This window comes from Poromitra crassiceps, assembly GCF_964638095.1.
Source record: "Poromitra crassiceps genome assembly, chromosome: 13".
NCBI classification, from domain to species: Eukaryota; Metazoa; Chordata; class Actinopteri; order Beryciformes; family Melamphaidae; genus Poromitra; species Poromitra crassiceps.
The window spans coordinates 7,455,397-7,478,678 of NC_139644.1; the positions used below are offsets into that span (position 1 = coordinate 7,455,397).

Sequence of the window (23,282 nt, forward strand, 5' to 3'; positions counted from 1 at the left end):
TTCTTAACAAGGTTACAAAGTGCTTGTACACTAGAATAAGCACACAAAAGACCAAATGTATAATAAGGCAAAACAATTATAAACAAGCACAGAAGAATAAAAAAAAAGTTGAAATAACATATTAGTGATGAGAGAACTCTTATCTTCCTTCACCTCTCCTGGCTCTCCTGTGTGGTTCTGTGGGTAAAGCATGGCACTAATAATGCCAGTGTGAGCAGTTTGGATTCCCTATGGGCCACTCAGTAGTTGAGTATTTGCACTTTTACTCGGAATTTGTGTACTGCCACAGTGCCACCACCTCTTGGACATAAGATGTGTAGTTATACTCGGGTTAGTGTCTCCCCCCCAAAGTCTATAAATCCCCCCTATCTGAAGAACATAAGTGTGTATTGCCGCCTAGTTTGCAAAATGAATGTTAGGCCCTGAATGTAATACTTATTTATTATTGCAATATAAAACTACATAATTGAGAATCGATTCTAGATTCTGGAATCGAGAATCGTTGGAATTAGGGATGCACCGATTGCCATTTTCTTGGCCGATTCCGATTTCCGATTTTTGAATAGTCTGACTTGCCGATACCGATTTTTGCCGATTCCGATTTTTTCTCTCTAAAAACAACAATTGACAGCTTACACAAACGTTTTTGTAACTTTGTTTAAAAATTAAGATTCATAGAACAATTCTTACATCTAATGGGGATCCAAATAAACAAATAAACAATTCTTATCATTTGCATGAAGTAGGACCTTCTCACTCAAACACATCTCAAAATAAAAGTGTTCCAGGTTAGGCTACTGGACAGAGCTTTTTTGTGCAAATACAATGAATACAAAAATTAAATTAAATCCAATAGCCTATATCCCACAGCTATCATGCATTTACTTTTCCAAAAGAAAACAGGTGCAACAGAACATCAAAATGATCCATGGACAAGGAGTTTATAGACTGGCTCCAGACCAGTCCTCTTGAGTAGAGGGGAAATGAGTTTATGAGTTACAGTAACGATCTTCAGTCTGAATATCAGGCGGAGTTTACACACAGTCCGAAGTTTGGTATGCGTATTTTTATCTGCCATCCGAAAAAATATCGTCACGCACAGAAAACGTTGCACACTTGTGAGTCCGATGCATTTTTATTATTATGTCCGTCGTTCTCATGTCGTTCTATTTGCAATACGAAACAAATAGTCTCTCCTGTATCCACGTCACGTTACAACATGACTTGACAGGCTGAGGCAGCAGCGCTGATGTGGAATGGAAAAGCAGGTCGGGGAATGGTTATCATACTGGACACAATGCTCGCGTTCACCTCGCCAAGCCGGCTGTGCGCGGTGGCGGGTTGCTGGAGCACCGCTTCCCGGGGAGAAAGAGCAGAGAGAGAGGGGCCAGTGAGGTGAAGCGAGCCGCTCTGACTGGACTCCAGCCGAGCGGGACTCGGTCGCATCTCTGTCTCCACGGCTTATTTTCGACTTGCATGTGTGACAAACTGCGAGCTTTGTCTACTTCACTGACGGTGAAAAAAATCCACAACGAGGAAGGTATGCTGGCGTGTGTGGTGTGGTGGCTGGGTGCCTGTCTCGGTGCTTTGGGGTGCGCGCACGTCATGTGAAAATCGGCTCACAGAATCGGCTATTTAGAGTGACCGGAACAGATCACCGATCGAGGCCGATCACGTGAAAATCGGCCATTTCCGGTCACGTGCCGATCGATCGGTGCATCCCTAGTTGGAATCGAGAATCGTTGGAATCGAGAATCGTTGGAATCGAGAATCGATTCTGGAATCGGATCGTGACCCCAAGAATCGGAATCGGATCGTGGCTTAGTGGAATTGGAGCACCCCTAGTAGTTGGGTTGAATCAAGGTCAGATCACGTTGCCACCACAAACGAACCGCTCCAGAGTGTGAATTCATGAATGAATGAATTCATACCAGGTAGGAGTTCAACAGTGCAACTGGAATACAGCTGTGGATTAATACAGCTGTGGATTAATACAGCTGTGGATTAATACAGCTGTGGATTACTTTCAAATGACTGTAAAACCTTTATGCTCTTGTTGGGTAAAGCAATCCGGTGTGTGCGTGTGTGTGTGTGTGTGTGTGTGTGTGTGTGGTGCGTGCGTGCGTGGGGTGTGGTGTGGTGTGTGTGTGTGTGTGTGTGTGTGTGGTGCGTGCGTGCGTGCGTGTGTTGTGGTGTGGTGTGGTGTGGTGTGTGTGTGTGTGTGTGTGTGTGTGTGTGTGTGTGTGTGTGTGTGTGTGAACCTGCAGTGCCTTGGGCATTGGGGCTGCTCTCAGGCCCTGCAGAGGGGGGCGCGGTGGCCGAGGCGGGGGTCGGGGGTGATGGGTAGCCGGGCGGGGTCATGTTCTCGTCTCCTGATAGGCTCCTGGGCACGCCCGTTACCACGGCGTCTCCTGATAGGCTCCTGGGCACGCCCGTTACCACGGCGCCCGACAAGCTGACGGGCCGCTTGCCGATAGGAAGCTTCCTCTCTGAGGGGGAACATCAAAACAGGACCAGGACCTTCAGGGGGATTGAAGAGGGCTGCATTGGGAGAGGGAACCCACGGGGGCCAACCCAAATCTCACAGATGGGGGCGGTATTTTTTTTTTAATAAACTGCAGGTCCCAGGATGTACTACCGAGTGAGTCATCTTCTCGGACCTAAGCGATCTTTGGGCTGTCGATCCAATGGCTACTCATAGCAGGCAGAGGAGAGCAGAGGCACATCGGCTGGTTAAGGGACCAAAATAGTTGGACAAACTAACATAATCATGCAATCATCCAAATGGGTTCTGAAGCATTTGACTGAATATGAGCAGATAATATTGTCCGAAACGCTTCAGAATTGATTCTGCTGCTGTTGTCAGCAGTTGCATCATCAATAAATACAAGGGAAGCAGTTCCATTGACAGCCATACATGCCCACGTGTGGGCAGGGCAGAGAGACAGAGACAGAGAGAGGGAGAGGAGAGACACAGAGAGAGGGGGAGAGAGAGACAGAGACAGAGAGAGGGAGAGAGAGAGACACACAGAGAGAGGGAGAGAGAGAGACACAGAGTGAGGGAGGGGGACACAGAGAAAGGGAGAGAGAGAGACACAGAGAGAGGGGGAGAGAGAGACACAGAGAGAGGGAGAGAGAGACACAGAGAGAGGGAGAGAGAGAGACACAGAGAGAGGGGGAGAGAGAGACACAGAGAGAGGGAGAGAGAGAGAGAGAGAGAGAGAGGGGGAGAGAGAGACCTACTTTTCTTCTGTCCCTTGTATTGCTGGGATTTCTTCCTCTGTTTCGACACCCCTGAAGGAAGCTCTCTGGAGGCTGCAACACACACACACACACACACACACACACACACACAAACACACACCCACAAACACACACCCTGGATGACATTTCGGTGATGACATCATCACTGCGCCGATGACATCACAAGCGGCCTGTGACATCAGACATCATGTGACACGTGACGTTCTCGTCTGATGATGCCATAGCCAAGCATGACATCATCACCAGTGCCATCACAATGCGAACCACGCTATCACCGACGACATCACAATTGACACGTTATGACATCAGCAGTTATGAACCTACAAGCATGTCCTCCAACCTCTGAGAGAGAGTCTGGGCCTTTCAACCCCATAAAAAACTCTCTAACACTGACTGATGCTAACAAGCTAACAGGCTATGCTAGATCCAGGCAGCTAACGGCTACCAAGCTAGCTGAGGCTAACAAGCTAACATCCTAACCCAAAGCACAAACTCATTTCACCAAGTAACAGTTGTTCCTGGACCAACATTTCATCCTAGTGCGGGCCGGGAAAACCCCGCCCCCGAACTCATTTGATTGGTCGTCGCAATTGCTTCTTCCGGAAAAAAGATGTGGTTAAGATTAGGGTTAGGGTTTCCTCATCTAACCACGACCAGAACCAAACCCTAACCCTAACCCGACCAGAACCAAACCCGAACCCGAACCCCATCTAACCACGACCAGAACCAAACCCTAACTCTAACCACATTGTTGTACTTGCCTAAACCTAATGTCTAACCCTAATGTTTTATAAAAATGTGTGTGGTTCGACCAGGAATCGAAACCCAAGTCCTCAGATTGGAGGGCGTGCACCTTATCCATTAAGCCACAGGAGAGAGAGCTGTCTTTACTTCCGCACGTTTTCAGGAAGAAGCAATTTGCAGCGCAACGACCAATAAAATGAGTTCGGGGGGGGGTTTCCCAGCCCGTAATAGGAAGAAATGTTTGGTCCTGGAACTGTTACTTGGTGAAATCAGATTGTGCCTAACGCAACAGTGCTCTGGTGTCCGGGAAGCAGTGTTTGGCAGTCGTTAGGAGTCGCCCCACATGTCACTTAGGGTTAGGTGTGTGTGTGTGTGTGTATGTATGTATGTATGTATGTGTGTGTGTGTGTGTGTGTGCGTGTGTGTGTGTGTGTGTGTGTGCGTGCGTGTGTGTGTGTGTGTGTGTCAGGGGCGTTTCTCACTTCTTGCCCTGGCCCACCCCCCAATTTTTTTTTTTTTTTTTAATTGGTTGTTTTCTAGAGGCAAACTTGGTGCTGCCTTGCTAGCTAATGGTTTTGTAGCTTAAAAACGCAGGGCACATCATCCCCAGAGTCTAATGCATGACGACTTCATGACATCCAGGAATTTTGCGCAAAATTTCGTCATGCAATTGCCCCACCAATTTGATCCAGGCCCACCCAATTTTATCCAGGCACACCCATAATTGAATTTCTGCCTACGCCCCTGGTGTGTGTGTGTGTGTGTGTGTGTGTGTGTGTGTGTGCGTGCGTGCGTGTGTGCGTGTGTGTGTGTGTGTATGTGTGTAGTGTACCTGCGTTGACAGCAGGGGGTTGCAGATGGTAGCCGCTCAGCTGGCACCAGCCCACAGGGTAGAGGTCTGGAGACTCACAGTCCACCCACTGGTCGTACTCGTCCTCCCAGCCGTCAAAGTGGATGCGCAGCAGTCGGTGGACGATGCGGGTCACCGTGGCAACGCAGACCAGCCTGGGCTCCATGAGGTCCACGGCCTCCAGCTTCATGCCAGGACCAAAGCCATGGTTTGGGACCTCCTGGAGGAACAGAGGGAGGGAGAAGAAGGCTAAGGCTAAGGTAAGGGTAGGGTGAGGGCTTTGTAAACACTGAGAATCAGTGGAGAGAAAGTCCACTTCTTAAGCTTCTGGCATACTCTTCGCGCCCAGCCAAACGCATAGGGCGCGCGGTGATTATGACGTCATCGCACGGGGCGTGTCGGGGGGCGAGGCCTGAGCGCAGCGCGGTGCGTCCATGGAGATTTTTCTATCAGCGCGTTGGGTTTTGCTGCCTGTGCCTGTGAGATCTCCGTGGTAGACTATCAGCGGATATCTGCTGTGATTGAGTCCTCACCGTCGTAAAGTCGCCTTTGAAGCATGGCGTTCGATTATAACGAACTAGTTGTGTGGCTTAGCCTTCCCAAATGTTGAGGGTCGTTTTTTAGAATTGAATACATAGAATTGGGAACGTTACATTCAATTTCATTCAGACTGCCTGGAGGAGCGAGCTGAGCACTGAGTATGTTCTGTTTTGGCCCGCGCGGGGGGCGTGCGCCCTCCTCGGAGCCCCGCCTCCAGCGCGTGCGTGAAGAGTATGCCAGAAGCTTTACACTTTGTTGCTCAGAAGAAGCCCAAAATAGAGATCTTAGCCACCCGCCAAAGGCGCAAGGCCGAACGAATCCTGACAAGGACTGATATTTGACACAGCATACTAACTCAAAATCAAGCTATACTAGTGATATTACTATATCATTTTAGAAATTTCAAAGTTAAAGTCCCACATTTGTACCTTCAAATTTCTCAAACTTGGGGTGCTGTAAAAACACATTGATCCATAAGTTCTGACAATGACTGAGATGTTTGAGATCAGGACAACTCTGACGACACACCGACTCAAAATCAAGCTTCTTCTTTTTTTTTACCGTATCAATTTGGAGAATTTCACAGCTTGGCCTTCTTCAGGCCGCAAGGCATTCTGGGTATGCAGGCCACAAGGCATTCTGGGTATGCAGGCCGCAAGGCATTCTGGGTATGCAGGCCGCAAGGCATTCTGGGTATGCAGGCCGCAAGGCATTCTGGGTATGCAGGCCACAAGGCATTCTGGGTATGCAGGCCACAAGGCATTCTGGGTATGCAGGCCACAAGGCATTCTGGGTATGCAGGCCACAAGGCATTCTGGGTATGCAGGCCACAAGGCATTCTGGGTATGCAGGCCACAAGGCATTCTGGGTATGCAGGCCACAAGGCATTCTGGGTATGCAGGCCACAAGGCATTCTGGGTATGCAGGCCACAAGGCATTCTGGGTATGCAGGCCACATGGCATTCTGGGTATGCAGGCCACATGCGTAGGGATGAGGTTCAAGCCCAAAGTCGATTATAATAAGTGGGATCAGTCAAAAGACCACTGTCTTTCTCCATCCTTCAGTACACCTGGCGTGTGTGTGTGTGTGTGTGTGTGTGTGTGTGTGTGTGTGTGTGTGTGTGTGTGTGTGTGTGTGTGTGTGTGTGTGTGTGTGTGTGTGTGTGTCCCTGCCTTATTGAAAAGGTGCACAGGAGCAGCTACAGAGCTGGTCTCTTTTAGGTAGTCAAACCATCTGAAGGGCAGGTTGGTGTAACCTGAGAGAGAGAGAGAGAGAGAGAGAACATGCCATCTGGTCAGAAGAATTCAGTTTAGTTTCAAAATAAGAAATCTGACACACACAAAGAGTTATTTTGTAACTTGTGTCCTTATTTGACCAAATGCAAAAACCTTTACACTCTGGATCAGTTCTATTTTAGAAAAAATATTGAATGATGAACTTCAGGTGATGATTCCTTCAGAGACACAAAAGGTTAGGAAAATAAGGTCCAGGTTGAAAAATACCAAAATTCTCCTTCAAGTCCAGATGATTGAGGAGTTGTTCTGAGTGCTGGTGCTGTGTACCTCTGGGAGGAGTGAGTTGGATGCTGTTGATCTCACAGAAGCCAGCGGGGAACACAGAGGGAGAGGTGGAGTGGTAACAGAACCAGTCTGAGCCGTCTGCTGCCTCCGAGCCGTCGATACCGATCATCAGGTATCCGTCTGCCAGAACCTGGAGGACGGAGAAGGTGAGCGTTTGGTCCGGTTTGGACAGACTCCAAGAGCGTTTACAAGTTTGACACATCCTAGCATTTAACCCATTGATACCTGATGCAGCATTTGTGTGTGTATCCCTTTAAGACCGGTCTTAAAGGGATATACACGCAACTGCTGCATCAGGTATCAATGGGTTAATTGATGTTCCACTCCAGAGCGGTTTGCAGTGAGTGAACAGGTTTATTACTGTTAGTTTTGGATCCTGTTCACACATGTCACAGGGTTCTTATTTCACAATTACATTTCAAAACTTCGACGTAACTTCATATCAAAGTTCCATGACTGCACCACTGTAGTAATGTCATCTAAAGCAACCTGCTACAACATTGTACATTTGTTTTGTTTGAGACTCACATTCCAATAGCATTTCTGCCTATTCATTTTTGTCACATTTTGTCAAATTACTCTTAAGCCGTTTTCCCACATGCGTACCGGAAAATTACCTGTAAGTCAATATCGGACATTTCCCTTCACACCTCTCCTCTCGCATGTCGGAATCTACCAGCGAAATTGCCTGTATGTGGGGTGGGAGGGGGGGGGGGGGCGGCACTGCAAAGCGAGTGGGGAGTGACGTGTCGGCAAAACTCCGAATGGTGAAATAAGTTTGCTCCGTTCACCTGCGTCGCATTGAAGCACTTACAGACTGGCTTCGTTTACAGACTGGCTTCGTTTGATGTGTCCGGGCTTGCCTTCGCTGTCGGCAACGTAAGCAAAATACTTCCACAATTCGCTTCGTGCATTTGCTTAGTCCCTGTCGGGCTGTGACTGAAGGAGGAGGACGGACTGTGGCCAGAGAGCGAGCAGAGAGGAGAGGGGAAAATCAGCACACCCACACATGAAGCTGACATAGGCTACTGCTCTTATTATCACAAGATCATTTCGCCAGTTTGCTTTAATGTGCGCGAATGATTAGATTATGCCCGCTGGAACATTAAGCAACGTGTGTACACCTCGCCCATGAGAGTGTCGCGGAAAATGACTGCACCCGTTTCTCACTAGTATCCGCTAAAGCGCATACCGCTCTTCTGACTGGGTCGAAAGTGGTGAAATGTCGGGGACGACGGGGTCGCGCTTATACCGGCACGGCGCCTTTCTCACATGCAGGCATTAGACCACGTTCCGGTCATTTTGCGGTACAAAGCGCATGTGGGAAAAGGGCTTTACTGTTCATTTTATTTTCAAGTTTAGGAAAACAATCAACTCTGCATCATCACTTAAAATTCCACGACTTTTCCAAAAGTTCAATGACATTTTGCAATTTTCCAAAACATTGGAAAATTATAAATAAATGCACAAATTCCACAAGTTTGCCAAGATTCTCATGACAGTGGGGATTCAGATGTAATTCAGATTAACAGGACTCCATTGAGGACAGATGGCAGACAGGTTCAGATGTAACCTGGCTGAGAACCTACCTTCCTGACAGTAGCTAGACAGATGTAACCTGGCTGAGGACTTATGTTCCTGACAGTAGCTACACAGATGTAACCTGGCTGAGAACCTACCTTCCTGACAGTAGCTACACAGATGTAACCTGGCTGAGAACCTACCTTCCTGACAGTAGCTACACAGATGTAACCTGGCTGAGAACCTACCTTCCTGACTGTAGCTACACAGATGTAACCTGGCTGAGAACCTACCTTCCTGACAGTAGCTACACAGATGTAACCTGGCTGAGAACTTACCTTCCTGACAGTAGCTACACAGATGTAACCTGGCTGAGAACCTACCTTCCTGACAGTAGCTACACAGATGTAACCTGGCTGAGAACCTACCTTCCTGACTGTAGCTACACAGATGTAACCTGGCTGAGAACTTATGTTCCTGACAGTAGCTACACAGATGCAACCTGGCTGAGAACTTACCTTCCTGACAGTAGCTACACAGATGTAACCTGGCTGAGAACCTACCTTCCTGACTGTAGCTACACAGATGTAACCTGGCTGAGAACCTACCTTCCTGACAGTAGCTACACAGATGTAACCTGGCTGAGAACCTACCTTCCTGACTGTAGCTACACAGATGTAACCTGGCTGAGAACTTATGTTCCTGACAGTAGCTACACAGATGTAACCTGGCTGAGAACCTACCTTCTTGACAGTAGCTACACAGATGTAACCTGGCTGAGAACCTACCTTCCTGACTGTAGCTACACAGATGTAACCTGGCTGAGAACTTATGTTCCTGACAGTAGCTACACAGATGTAACCTGGCTGAGAACCTACCTTCCTGACTGTAGCTACACAGATGTAACCTGGCTGAGAACCTACCTTCCTGACAGTAGCTACACAGATGTAACCTGGCTGAGAACCTACCTTCCTGACAGTAGCTACACAGATGTAACCTGGCTGAGAACTTATGTTCCTGACTGTAGCTACACAGATGTAACCTGGCTGAGAACCTACCTTCCTGACAGTAGCTACACAGATGTAACCTGGCTGAGAACCTACCTTCCTGACAGTAGCTACACAGATGTAACCTGGCTGAGAACCTACCTTCCTGACAGTAGCTACACAGATGTAACCTGGCTGAGAACCTACCTTCCTGACAGTAGCTACACAGATGTAACCTGGCTGAGAACTTATGTTCCTGACTGTAGCTACACAGATGTAACCTGGCTGAGAACCTACCTTCCTGACAGTAGCTACACAGATGTAACCTGGCTGAGAACCTACCTTCCTGACAGTAGCTACACAGATGTAACCTGGCTGAGAACCTACCTTCCTGACTGTAGCTACACAGATGGCAGACAGGTTCAAAGGGTCGATGGCTTCCAGCTTCATCCCGTCTTTGAACCAGAGTCCAGCCTGATCCACCTCCTTCACCTGATGGAGACAGGACAACATCTATCATACTAAAGAGATCATGGTGGAAGAAGATGTTTTACATTTGACATGCATTGAGCGGACAGGCTTACAGTGACTTACAATGAGTCTTACAGTAGAATAAGCACTACGCAGCATTCCTGTGAGCCTAGAACAACACTGTGATATGTAAGTGCTGTGAAAGTGAGTGAGATAACAGAGCATATTACACTCAATAGAGTGGAGGAGGAGGTTACTGGTGAGGGGACATGACTGGGTGCATGTGTGTTTGTCTGTGTGTCTGTGTCTGTGTGTGTGTGTGTGTGTGTGTGTGTGTGTGTGTGTGTGTCTGTGTGTGCGTGCGTGCGTGCGTGCGTGCGTGCGTGCGTGCGTGCGTGCGTGTGTGTGTGGTGGTGGTGGTGGTGGTTACATTCAGTACTTATACTGCCATCCTGTGGTGAAATCATGAGACAGTCTGTGCAAACTTGGGCTGAATTTGAGTGTTAGACAAACAGAGCAGACAAAAGAACAGACTAAAGTGGTACAACTATCTAATGTAACTCTACAACAGGCTGTGAGTATTTTTACAGGTTCATTCACCTGATTCAACAGAACTGGAGAAACTAAAGCCAGTTCATTCAACAGCTATGTCAGTCCCAGAGGAATACAGGCGAGGTGAGGAGGATGAGCTTGATGTCAGTCCCAGAGGAATACAGGCGAGGTGAGGATGAGCTTGATGTCAGTCACAGAGGAACACAGGCGAGGTGAGGATGAGCTTGTGGTTGTGGTTGTTGTCAGGGACACTGGAAGCAGGGCTGCTGCAGCAGTTTTGGAGTTGCGTTTAGGACTGTGCTCTCCAATTAATTCAATTATTACCACCGGCCAAGGAGCTTATGTTTTCAGTGCCGTTTGTCATGAAACCATTACATTTCCGAGAGGAGACGATCTGACTGACTAAAATATCCATACCATAGCACAGCGGTTCCCAAATGGGGGTCCGGGGACCCCCAGGGGTCCTTGAGGGGCTTCCAGGGGGCCCTCAGCAAAAAGGGGGGTAACTTAATTTATTTTCGCTATAATTCCATTCATAAGTAACACAATGACTATTTTGGTCATGGGTTTTATACACTTTCTGTAATAAAACATCTAAAAGCATCAATGTATTATCATATGGGGGACTGTGGGACAAAATCCTATCAAATGGAGGTCCGTGGTCTAATTTTTGTTCGTTTAGGGGTCCTTCATGTGAAAAAATTTGAGAACCACTTCCATAGCAGCAGTGTTGGGGGTAACTCCTTACAAAAGTAACATATTACATGCAATATATTACTTTTAGCAGTAACTCAGTAATATAACTTATTACTTATAGGATTTCAGTAATATTATACCAGTTACTTTGTCAAGTAACTCAAGTTACAAATTGAGTACCGTATTTTTTTTAAATCAAAGCACCTATTTTAAAGCAGCTACGAGCAAGATTTTCGATTGTTATTAAACAGTCTAAATTTAATATTGATGCATCACATCTTACCTCTAATAGTAGACGAGACCAACGCCGAGTAGTCTCGCTTGAACCCCGAGTGAATCGGCCAGTGTTGTCTTGACGATTAGTCTGTCTGCAGCCGGGGCAGATCAGGAAGTGAAATGAAACAGTTTGCGGCAGCCACTTCGCCCATAACCACAAAATAACAAAATAACTTCCAAACAAACTGTTAGAATATAACGAGAGATGTTCGCGAGAGTAGCAAGCCCCTGCATGGCGTTCTCCGTGTTTATGGTCTGTTGCTAGGCAGAGCTAAACGGTTGAAGGCAGGCAGCTGCCGTAAACCGTTTCGTTTCACTTCCGGGTTTATCCGGCCCGCTGGTAGACAGACAGAGACTCTATAATCATCAAGAGAGCAATCTCCAATTCACACGGCTTTGGTCTCAGCTACTATTATAGGTAAGATGTGATGCATCTATATTATAATTATACTGTTTAATTACAATCGAAAAACTTGCTCGTAGCTGCTTTAACAAAGATACAATAATTTGTATCTTTGGGAGGGGGGGGGGGGGGGGGGGGGGAGGGGGAGGGGGGGCTCTGGTACGTAGAGGGACCGGGCTCTGTGGGTTGCTAAGCCATACTGCTCCCGGGTGCCGTCCCTGTTCCGGCTGTCAACTGTAATAAACTATGTGTCATATATTTATTTAGGTAGAAACAAAAATTTTGATGGCACAAGGGTTTTCTGGTCCTATTTCTTTTGCCGCTAAAACTGCCGTGCTTAATATTGTGTTTGGCCCGCGACTCCTTATATTTTTCTGTATGCGGCCCACAACCAAAAAAGTTTGGCCACCCCTGCTCTACACACAGTAATATTGTAAAGTAACTTATTACTTTCAAATGAAAGTAATATATGTATATAAAATATGTAGTATATTACATTTTGAAAGTAACTTGCCCAACACTGCATAGCTGACACCAAGTGGTGATCCGTTTAAAGTTTGAATGGAGTTTCTACCTTAAAGTATGAAAGAGTAGTTAATGGGTTTTGAACAGACCTCCCATAGACTTACATTGTAACAGGTACTGTGTGCTGCTGGGTCCGGGGATCAAGATGGCCGCCACAACAAAAACAAACATTCTGTACAAGTCATGAATAGACTCTCAGCACCCCAACTCTGACTAACTTCCAGCGTCCCTGGTGGTGGTGGTGGTTGTTGTTGTTGTTGTTGTTGTTGTTGTTCTCACCTTGGCGAACAGCTGTCCAGGAGCGTCCATCTGCCCCTCCAGCTTCTTAGACACATCTGGAGCCATACACACAAACACAGATGACTTAGTAACTGCTTTCTGACACAAACACAGATGACTTAGCAACTGCTTTCTGACACATACACACAAACACAGATGACTTAGTAACTGCTTTCTGACACAAACACAGATGACTTAGCAACTGCTTTCTGACACATACACACAAACACAGATGACTTAGCAACTGCTTTCTGACACAAACACACAAACACAGATGACTTAGTAACTGCTTTCTGACACAAACACACAAACACAGATGACTTAGTAACTGCTTTCTGACACAAACACAGATGACTTAGCAACTGCTTTCTGACACAAACACACAAACACAGATGACTTAGCAACTGCTTTCTGACACAAACACACAAACACAGATGACTTAGCAACTGCTTTCTGACACAAACACACAAACACAGATGACTTAGTAACTGCTTTCTGACACAAACACACAAACACAGATGACTTAGCAACTGCTTTCTGACACACACACACAAACACAGATTACTTAGCAACTGCTTTCTGACACAAACACACAAACACAGATGACTTAGCAACTGCTTTCTGACACACACAAACACAGATGACTTAGCAACTGCTTTCTGACACACACAAACACAGATGACTTAGCAACTGCTTTCTGACACACACAAACACAGATGACTTAGCAACTGCTTTCTGACACAAACACACAAACACAGATGACTTAGCAACTGCTTTCTGACACAAACACACAAACACAGATGACTTAGCAACTGCTTTCTGACACAAACACACAAACACAGATGACTTAGCAACTGCTTTCTGACACAAACACACAAACACAGATGACTTAGCAACTGCTTTCTGACACAAACACACAAACACAGATGACTTAGCAACTGCTTTCTGACACAAACACACAAACACAGATGACTTAGTAACTGCTTTCTGACACAAACACACAAACACAGATGACTTAGCAACTGCTTTCTGACACAAACACACAAACACAGATGACTTAGCAACTGCTTTCTGACACAAACAAACACAGATGACTTAGTAACTGCTTTCTGACACAAACACACAAACACAGATGACTTAGCAACTGCTTTCTGACACAAACAAACACAGATGACTTAGTAACTGCTTTCTGACACAAACACACAAACACAGATGACTTAGCAACTGCTTTCTGACACAAACACACAAACACAGATGACTTAGCAACTGCTTTCTGACACAAACAAACACAGATGACTTAGTAACTGCTTTCTGACACAAACACACAAGCACAGATGACTTAGCAACTGCTTTCTGACACAAACACACAAACACAGATGACTTAGCAACTGCTTTCTGACACAAACAAACACAGATGACTTACCGTAAATTCCGGACTATAAGCCGCGGCTTTTTTCCCGTTTTTTGGCCCCTGCGGCTTATATAACGGTGCGTCTTATCTATGGATTTTTTCAGAAAAAAAAAAAAAAAAAAAAAAAATCTCTCTTTTTTAGCACTCTTTCTAACTATAAATCCACTTCTGTTTTAATTTCCTCTCTTGCCCTCTTTTCACCACACCGCGGACACTGTGTGCACTGTAAAAATAAACAACGGTGGTGTTGTGTTATGTTGTTTTGTTGAAATGTTGTAATACGGTAAATGGGAGCTTCCTCAAACAGCCATCTCTTCCCGACAATCCCCTCTGTGCGTGACCACTTACATATGGTAATTACGGTAAGCAAACGGCCACTCGGGCAACAACTCCCTCCCCCGACTACCAGGAGAAAATCACAAACTTCGGCGAATTCACACAAAGGAAGATCAAGGAATATTCACAACAAGACGAGCAGTAGAAGCAACACTCTCACTTACCATGGGGAAGGTACGCAGAAATTCACACGAGGCAGCTTTCAAGTTGAAAGCAGTCAATCTCGCATTAAAAGAGAGCAGCCGCCGATCAAACAGAGCAGCCGCGCGTAACCTGGGCAAAAGGGACTGTCCGTCCGGGGGAGAACTACTGAACAACTCCCTCCCGACTATCAGGAGAAAATCACAAACTTCGGCGAATTCACACAAAGGAAGATCACGGAATATTATAGGAGTGTGAAAACATCCACAATTACCAACGGGTTCCAAAACGCTGGACTGCTGCGGGATGAAGAGGATGACGCCACGGGGACTGCCCCCTAGTCCGATACCTCACGAGTCCGATACCTCACGAGTCCGACACCTCATGGTTTTGGGTTAGGGTCTGGGGGAGGTTAGGTTTAGGCGTGGGGGTGGGAGAGGTTAGGTTTTGGGTTAGGGTCTGGGGGATGTTAGGTTTAGGCGTGGGGGTGGGAGAGGTTAGGTTTTGGGTTAGGGTCTGGGGGAAGTTAGCCTCTTTTTTCGGACTCGTGAGGTGTCGGACTCGTGAGGTATCGGACTCGTGCCATGGCACCTGAAGGAGAGAGGAGAGTGGTTGACGAAGCCACCCTGAACCTGTTCGTTTCCGACACTGAAGATGAGGACTTTGGTGGTTTCAGTACGCAGGAAGAAGAGGAAGACGAGGATTAGTGACTTGACTTCTCTGGTTACAGGTTTGCTGCACATATACAGTAGCCTATTGTTGTGTGATTTTGTCTGGGGATTAGTGACCTGACTTTTGTTTTGTTTTGTTGAAATGTTAATAAATGGGAGCTTCCCCAAACAGCGATCTCTTTCCCGACATTCCTCTCTGTGCACGAACCCTTTCATATGGTAATTAAACATCAAAACACCCGCGGCTTATAGTCCGGTGCGGCTTATAGAAGAAAAAAATAGTCAATTTTGGTCCCGCGGCTTATACACCGGTGCGTCTTATAGTCCGGAATTTACGGTAGTAACTGCTTTCTGACACAAACACACAAACACAGATGACTTAGCAACTGCTTTCTGACACAAACACACAAACACAGATGACTTAGCAACTGCTTTCTGACACAAACACACAAACACAGATGACTTAGCAACTGCTTTCTGACACAAACAAACACAGATGACTTAGTAACTGCTTTCTGACACAAACACACAAACACAGATGACTTAGCAACTGCTTTCTGACACAAACACAGATGACTTAGCAACTGCTTTCTGACACAAACAAACACAGATGACTTAGTAACTGCTTTCTGACACAAACACACAAACACAGATGACTTAGCAACTGCTTTCTGACACAAACACACAAACACAGATGACTTAGCAACTGCTTTCTGACACAAACAAACACAGATGACTTAGTAACTGCTTTCTGACACATACACACAAACACAGATGACTTAGCAACTGCTTTCTGACACAAACACACAAACACAGATGACTTAGCAACTGCTTTCTGACACAAACAAACACAGATGACTTAGTAACTGCTTTCTGACACAAACACACAAACACAGATGACTTAGCAACTGCTTTCTGACACAAACAAACACAGATGACTTAGTAACTGCTTTCTGACACAAACACACAAACACAGATGACTTAGCAACTGCTTTCTGACACAAACACACAAACACAGATGACTTAGCAACTGCTTTCTGACACAAACAAACACAGATGACTTAGTAACTGCTTTCTGACACAAACACACAAACACAGATGACTTAGCAATTGCTTTCTGACACAAACACACAAACACAGATGACTTAGCAACTGCTTTCTGACACAAACAAACACAGATGACTTAGTAACTGCTTTCTGACACAAACAAACACATATGACTTAGTAACTGCTTTCTGACACAAACACAGATGACTTAGTAACTGCTTTCTGACACAAACACAGATGACTTAGTAACTGCTTTCTGACACAAACAAATACAGATGACTTAGTAACTGCTTTCTGACACAAACAAACACAGATGACTTAGTAACTGCTTTCTGACACAAACAAACACAGATGACTTAGTAACTGCTTTCTGACACAAACAAACACAGATGACTTAGTAACTGCTTTCTGACACAAACAAACACAGATGACTTAGTAACTGCTTTCTGACACAAACAAACACAGATGACTTAGTAACTGCTTTCTGACACAAAAACACAGATGACTTAGTAACTGCTTTCTGACACAAACACACAAACACAGATGACTTAGTAACTGCTTTCTGACACACACACACTCAATGCAGTACACTCATGAGCGTAACAGAAATGCACTGTAGGAATCGTTAAGGAGATTCCGTCACCCATAGCGCCTCCCCCTGTTCATTCACTGCCACTAACCAGATCTCTTGAAGCGGTGTCCTATGGAGCGGGACCAGCCGATGCTGTGGATCAGCGGGCTGAACATGTGGCACCAGAAATCGTCCGTCCCGTCTTCACACTCCTCATACACCAGTCGGAGCCGGCCGCCGATCACCTGCAGGAAACACACACACACACACACACACACACACACACACACACACACACACACACACACACACACACAACTGTGGAAAACAACACTAAACTAAACACACACACACTCAACTGTGGAAAACAGTGGAAACCAATAAAATCATTTAATAGATACAGAGCATAAGTACATAACGATAGTAATAATAAAACAAAGTATGTGATTTAAAATTAGATGAGTTGTAATGATGGAGGGGAGGATGATTAGCAGGTGAAAGCGAGTTTGAAGAGGTGGGTCTTGAGGGCCTGTTTGAAGGATGGTAGAGTGGTTGCCTGGCGGATGTGGAAGGGGAGGATGTTCCAGAGGGAGGGTGCAGCACCTGAAAAGGCCCTGTCGCCCCCTGCAGGTCCGGAGCTTGGTCCTCGGGGTTATCAAGCTGTTAGTGTCAGCGGACCTGAGGCGACGGGTAGGGGTGTGGTGGAGGAGGAGGTCGGAGAGGTAGGGAGGGGCCAGGTTGTCGAGGGCTTTGTAGGTGGTGAGTAGTATTTTGAAGTCTATCCGGTGTTTGACTGGGAGCCAGTGGAGGTTGTGAAGGACAGGGGTGATGTGATCTCGGTGACGGGTGGAGGTGAGCAGGCGAGCAGCGGAGTTCTGGACATATTGCAGTTTATTGAGAATTTTGTTTGGTGAGGATGCTGTTACTCTAGTTCAGTGGGTTTCTCCAGGTGACAACGATGATGTTAATCCATTAAGCCAAACGACTACAGGAAAATGAGCAGAGCAAAATGAGATCTGGACTGATGCTCATATTCAGATGTCTCCTCATGTGTTCTGAACTGGTATGAACACCACAGAAGAAGAGATGGCCGAGGCCCTCATGCTGAACTGGTATGAACACCACAGAAGAAGATTCAAGATTCAAGATTCAAGATTTTTATTGTCACTCCATGGTACAAGTACCACGTGTGAAATTCTTGTGCAGTGGACTCCGTTTACGACATAGTACAAATAGGCAACAAGCAATAAGTAATAGGCAATAAGAAATAGGCATCAATAAGCAATAAGGCAATACGAAATAGGCATCTATAAGCAATAAGACAAGTCGGTGGCTTATACGACAGTGGCATATTCATTGCACATAGGTGCACATGTCATGTGCATACGTTAGACGTGTTCAGACATTCCAAATTCGACGTTTTATACATACATGTGCAAATAGCATGTACCTTATTAAACATACACTTAGATTTACAATTAAACGTTAGGCACCTTATTAAACATACACTTAAATTTACAATTAAACGTTAGGCATCCGTAATAGTAGCAGCTGCAGTACGGTACGGTACGACTACTGCACTATTTGTGCATATTAAGGAGTCTCGTGGCCTGCGGGAAGAAACTGTTCCTCAAGCGATTTGTGCGTGTTTTTGGAACCCTGTATCTCCTCCCTGAGGGTAGCAGGGAGAACAGGCTGTTGTGGGGATGGTTTGTGTCTTTGATGATCTTCAGGGACCTCCTGAGGCACCGCTGGTTGTACAGTTCGTGCAGTTCTGGCAGTTCACCTCCTGTTACGTGCTGGGCCGCGCGCCTCACCCTCCGTAGCGCTCTGCGGTCCATGGTGGTACAGTTCCCATACCAGGCGGTGAAGCCGCCTGTCAGCAGGCTTTCAATGGTGCCTCTGTAGAAGTCCCCGAGGATTTCTTTCCTCAGCCCGAATTTCTTCAGGCGCCTGAGTCCGTGTAGTCGCTGTTGGGCCTTTTTGACAACAGTGGCGGTGTGGCCGGCCCAGGTCAGGTCCTGGTGGATGTTGACTCCCAGGTACTTGAAGCTGTCCACCCTTTCCACCACTGTGCCGTTGATGGTGATTGGGGGGTGTGTGCCCCCCCCTCTCCTGTAGTCTACAATGATCTCCTTGGTCTTGGAGACGTTCAGGGAGAGGTGGTTGTCCTGGCACCATTGTTCCAGTACCCCCACCTCCTCTCTGTAGGCCGTCTCGTCGCCCCCCGAGATCAGCCCCACGACCGCTGTGTCGTCTGCAAACTTCACAATTGTGTTTGAAGTTTGAGTCGCCACGCAGTCGTGGGTGTAGAGGTCGTACCAGAAGGGGCTGGAGACGCACCCCTGGGGCGCTCCTATGCTAATGGTCAGTGGGGAGGAGGTGAGGTTGCCCACCCTCACCACCTGGCGGCGGTCTGTCAGGAAATCCAGGATCCAGTCGCACATTGCCGTGTTTAGTCCCAGATCCCTGAGTTTGCTTACCAGCCTGGAGGGTACTATGGTGTTGAATGCTGAGCTGTAGTCCACGAACAGCATTCTTACATAGGTGTCCTTCCCCTCCAGGTGGGACAGGGCGGTGTGGAGCACGTGTGCTACTGCATCCGCTGTGCTCCTGTTGGGGCGGTATGCGAATTGTAGCGGGTCGTGGTCCGGAGGGAGTGTGGGGCGGATCTTTGATATGACCAGCTTCTCAAAGCACTTGCTGGCTATTGGCGTGAGGGCTATTGGGCGCCAGTCGTTGAGGCTGGTCACTTTTTGCTGTTTGGGAATGGGGATGATTGTTGCTGCTTTGAAGCAGGGGGGGACTCGTCGGAGGGAGAGGGACTGGTTGAAGATGTCTGTGTATACGGGTGCCAGCTGGTGAGCGCAGGCTTTGAGGACCCGCCCGGGGATGCCATCCGGGCCGGCCGCCTTGCGTGGGTTGATACGCAGGAACGACCGGCACACTTCATCCTCAGTGATGGTGAGAGGGTGGTCTGGATCTGTGGGGGTGGGTGGGGGGTGGGGCGGGTTGGTGGTTGGGTGTGAATGGGAAGGGGTGCTGAGGGGTGGGAGGGGAGTTGGTGGGGGGGGGGAGAGGGGGGAGGGTGGTGGTCGGGGGGGGGGAGGAGGGATGGTGGTCTTTGGGGGGGGGGAGGAAGGGTGGTAGGGGGACGGAGAGGGGGGGGGATGGTGAGGGGGGAGGGGTGGCAGGGGGGGGAGGGTGGGGGGGGGGGGAGGGAGGTGATGGGGGGGGGGGAGTGGGAGAGGGGTGGGAGAGGGGAGGGGGGGGGTGGATGGGAGGCGCTCTGGCAGAGGGGTCGAATCTAGCGTAGAACGCGTTGAGTTCATCCGGTAGGGTGGGTGACGTGCTGGGGTTCTGTCGTTTCACCTCTTTGAAGTCAGTAGCAGCATGGAGGCCTTTCCACAGGTGTCTGGGGTTGTTGGTGTCCAGTTTTGACTCCAGCTGCCTTCCGTAGTCTCTCTGTGCTTTTTTAATAGCGGTCCGGAGGGCATATTGTGCCTGCTTGTATTGATCTGGTGTGCCTGAACTGTAGGCGGTGGTCCTGGCGTGCAGGGCTGCCTTGACCTCGCTGTTGATCCAGGGTTTCTGGTTGGGCATTATTTTGACTTTCTTTGTCGGGACTATGTCCTCGGTACACTTCTTAATGAAGCATGACACAGTCTCTGCGTATGCGCCCAGGTCTCCTGCCACTCTGAACTCCTCCCATGCTACTTGGTCAAAACAGTCCCTCAGGATGTCGTCTGATTCGTCTGACCAGCAGTGGGCAGTTCGGAATGCTGGGGGCTGTTTTTTCAGTTTGTGTTGATACCTGGGCAACAGCAGAATGGAGGCGTGATCTGATTTGCCAAAGGGTGAACGGGGTACGGCCTTGTAGCTGTGGCGGATATTTGTATAACATTTATCCAGTGTGTTATTGACTCGAGTGGGGAAGTGAACATGCTGGTGCAGCGTTGGCATTCTTCCTTTCAGGTTTGCTTTGTTAAAATCCCCGGTCACTACCAGGGCCATTTCAGGTTGTTTTGTCTCATGTGCGCTGATCGCTCGTTGCAGCTCTTTCAGCGCAGCTGTGGTGTTTGCCTGTGGGGGGATGTATACACCCATCACGGTTACTGTACTGAATTCTCGAGGACTCCAGAACGGCACGCATTGGAGCATTACATATTCTAGGTCCTCCGAGCAGTATCTTCCTATGACTGTGTTGTTCACGCACCAGTTTTCATTAATCATAAGACATACGCCCCCTCCCTTCTTCTTACCGGATTGTTCGTTTCTGTCTCCTCTGAATACACTGAATCCTGGTAGCGCGATAGAGTGGTCAGTTGTGTCAGGAGTAAGCCAGGTTTCCGTTAGGCACAGAACATTGCATCGCGCTATGTCTTTTTGGTATTGTGCACGCGCTCTTAGTTCACAAAGTTTGTTTTCCAACGATTGAACATTTGCCAGAAGAATGCTGGGGAGAGGTGGTTTATCCGCGCGCTTCCTCAAGCGGGCGAGAAGCCCCCCTCTCTTCCCCCTCCTCCAGCGTTGTTTTTTGAGTTCAGGAAAATCCGTAAGATCTGGAGCTTGCCAGTTGCTGTTGGGATATATCCGTTCTTTCCTGATTTTGATCAGCGCGTCCCTGTTGTATTTTATTCCGACGCTGATTTCCATGTTATATCCGCTGGTGTCCGTGCCTCCGTTCTCTGCCTCCATGGCGGGGGCGCGGGGCCGTTGTTTGTTGTTGTTTTTTGCGTGCGAGCGGACAAAGCGGGTCCCCGCCGTCGCAGTTTCTTGCAAAAAAAAGTGTGAAGACGCCACTATCTACACTATTCAGTTACACTGTTATATACAATAGGTATTTACAAAGCGAGTCGAAGCAAAGAAATCAAAACAAAACGCGTTTACACTGGAATACAAGCCTATTTGTCTATGAAGTCACTAGAGCTCCCTAGCGAGTCGCCTTCTCCCGGCGCCATCTTGTTTTGAGAGATGGCCGAGGCCCTCATGCTGAACTGGTATGAACATCACAGAAGAAGAGACGGACGAGGCCAGAACACAGAACTGGTATGAACAGCACAGAAGAAGAGACGGACGAGGCCAGAACGGAGAACTGGTATGAACACCACAGAAGAAGAGACGGACGAGGCCAGAACGGAGAACTGGTATGAACAGCACAGAAGAAGAGACGGATGAGGCCAGAACGGAGAACTGGTATGAACACCACAGAAGAAGACGGACGAGGCCAGAACACAGAACTGGTATGAACACCACAGAAGAAGAGACGGACAAGGCCAGAACACAGAACTGGTATGAACACCACAGAAGAAGAGACGGACGAGGCCAGAACACAGAACTGGTATGAACATCACAGAAGAAGAGACGGACAAGGCCAGAACACAGAACTGGTATGAACACCACAGAAGAAGACGGACGAGGCCAGAACACAGAACTGGTATGAACACCACAGAAGAAGACGGACGAGGCCAGAACACAGAACTGGTATGAACACCACAGAAAAAGAGATGGCTGAAGCCACGAACCAAATACCAAAAAGCAACAAACTTTTGTTCTGTGGTTTGGACAAATGAAACGCAGCTGTAGTGAAATCACAGCTATTATTATTATTATTATCATTATCATCTTTATTATTATTATTATTATTATTGACTATTTTGTCATACCTGTTCGACCAGAGCAACTCGCGTTCGACACAGATGAGTCTTATCCACAACCTCCACTCTCATTAGCTTCTTAAAGGGAAACTGCATACTCTCCTGGACCTGGAGGAGGAGAGGAGAGAGAGGTGAGAGGGAGGAGAGGAGAGCGAGAGGAAAGCTACAAACAATGCATGCAGGGCAGAATTAGGCCAATACCCACTAATACAAAAAATACAAAAAAGAGCAATTAAATTTTGGACACACCTAAAACGAAGTGACCCCCTCTCGTACCATTACCAAGCCCTGCAATGCCAAGAGCTGAGCAATAGGAGCACCCTTACCCAACTGATCCTGAGGCTGAGTCCACAAAGCTGCTCTCTTAACACAGCCCAGGAACAGAACACATCACCAATCAGACTCAATCAAATTACAAAACAGTTCAAACAGAACTACCTCACCTATTGGCAAACACAAACAAAAGCACACAGCAAAATGCAGTGCTATCTGGCTCTAAATCGACACTACACCATAGCAGATTATTTGAGCATGGTGACTGATCAACAACTCAAAAGAACCTTGACAAAGTACAGACTGAGTGAGCACAGCCTTGCTATTGAAAAGGGGAGACACAGGAAAACCTGGCTCCCTGCAGAGCAAAGGCTTTGCAGTCATTGCACCCTCAGTGAACCTGAGACAGAGCTACACTTTCTCACCAAATGTGAAAAATATAAACATGTTAGAGAAGCACATTTTAAAAGATTTGAATTAATAACAA

The 23,282-nt window shown here is 47.3% G+C and overlaps 1 protein-coding gene and 1 long non-coding RNA gene across 2 annotated transcripts in view; one reads left to right on the forward strand and one right to left on the reverse strand.

The window, feature by feature from the left end:
* LOC310787434 overlaps positions 1 to 23,282 on the forward strand; it is a 755,777-nt gene that overhangs the window by 460,170 nt on the left and 272,325 nt on the right. The gene's annotated exons all lie outside the window — the stretch shown is intronic.
* The window catches only part of LOC310787795 (MBT domain-containing protein 1-like), a gene marked incomplete at both ends in the record, with an annotated part of 48,332 nt that overhangs the window by 8,786 nt on the left and 16,264 nt on the right, over positions 1 to 23,282 (reverse strand). The window contains 9 exons of the mRNA XM_083649281.1: positions 2,262 to 2,489; positions 3,244 to 3,315; positions 4,841 to 5,078; positions 6,572 to 6,654; positions 6,962 to 7,109; positions 9,874 to 9,978; positions 12,689 to 12,744; positions 16,975 to 17,110; positions 22,532 to 22,630. Of these exons, the coding sequence (XP_083505407.1) occupies positions 2,262 to 2,489; positions 3,244 to 3,315; positions 4,841 to 5,078; positions 6,572 to 6,654; positions 6,962 to 7,109; positions 9,874 to 9,978; positions 12,689 to 12,744; positions 16,975 to 17,110; positions 22,532 to 22,630 (1,165 nt within the window). The remainder of the gene's footprint in view (positions 1 to 2,261; positions 2,490 to 3,243; positions 3,316 to 4,840; positions 5,079 to 6,571; positions 6,655 to 6,961; positions 7,110 to 9,873; positions 9,979 to 12,688; positions 12,745 to 16,974; positions 17,111 to 22,531; positions 22,631 to 23,282) is intronic.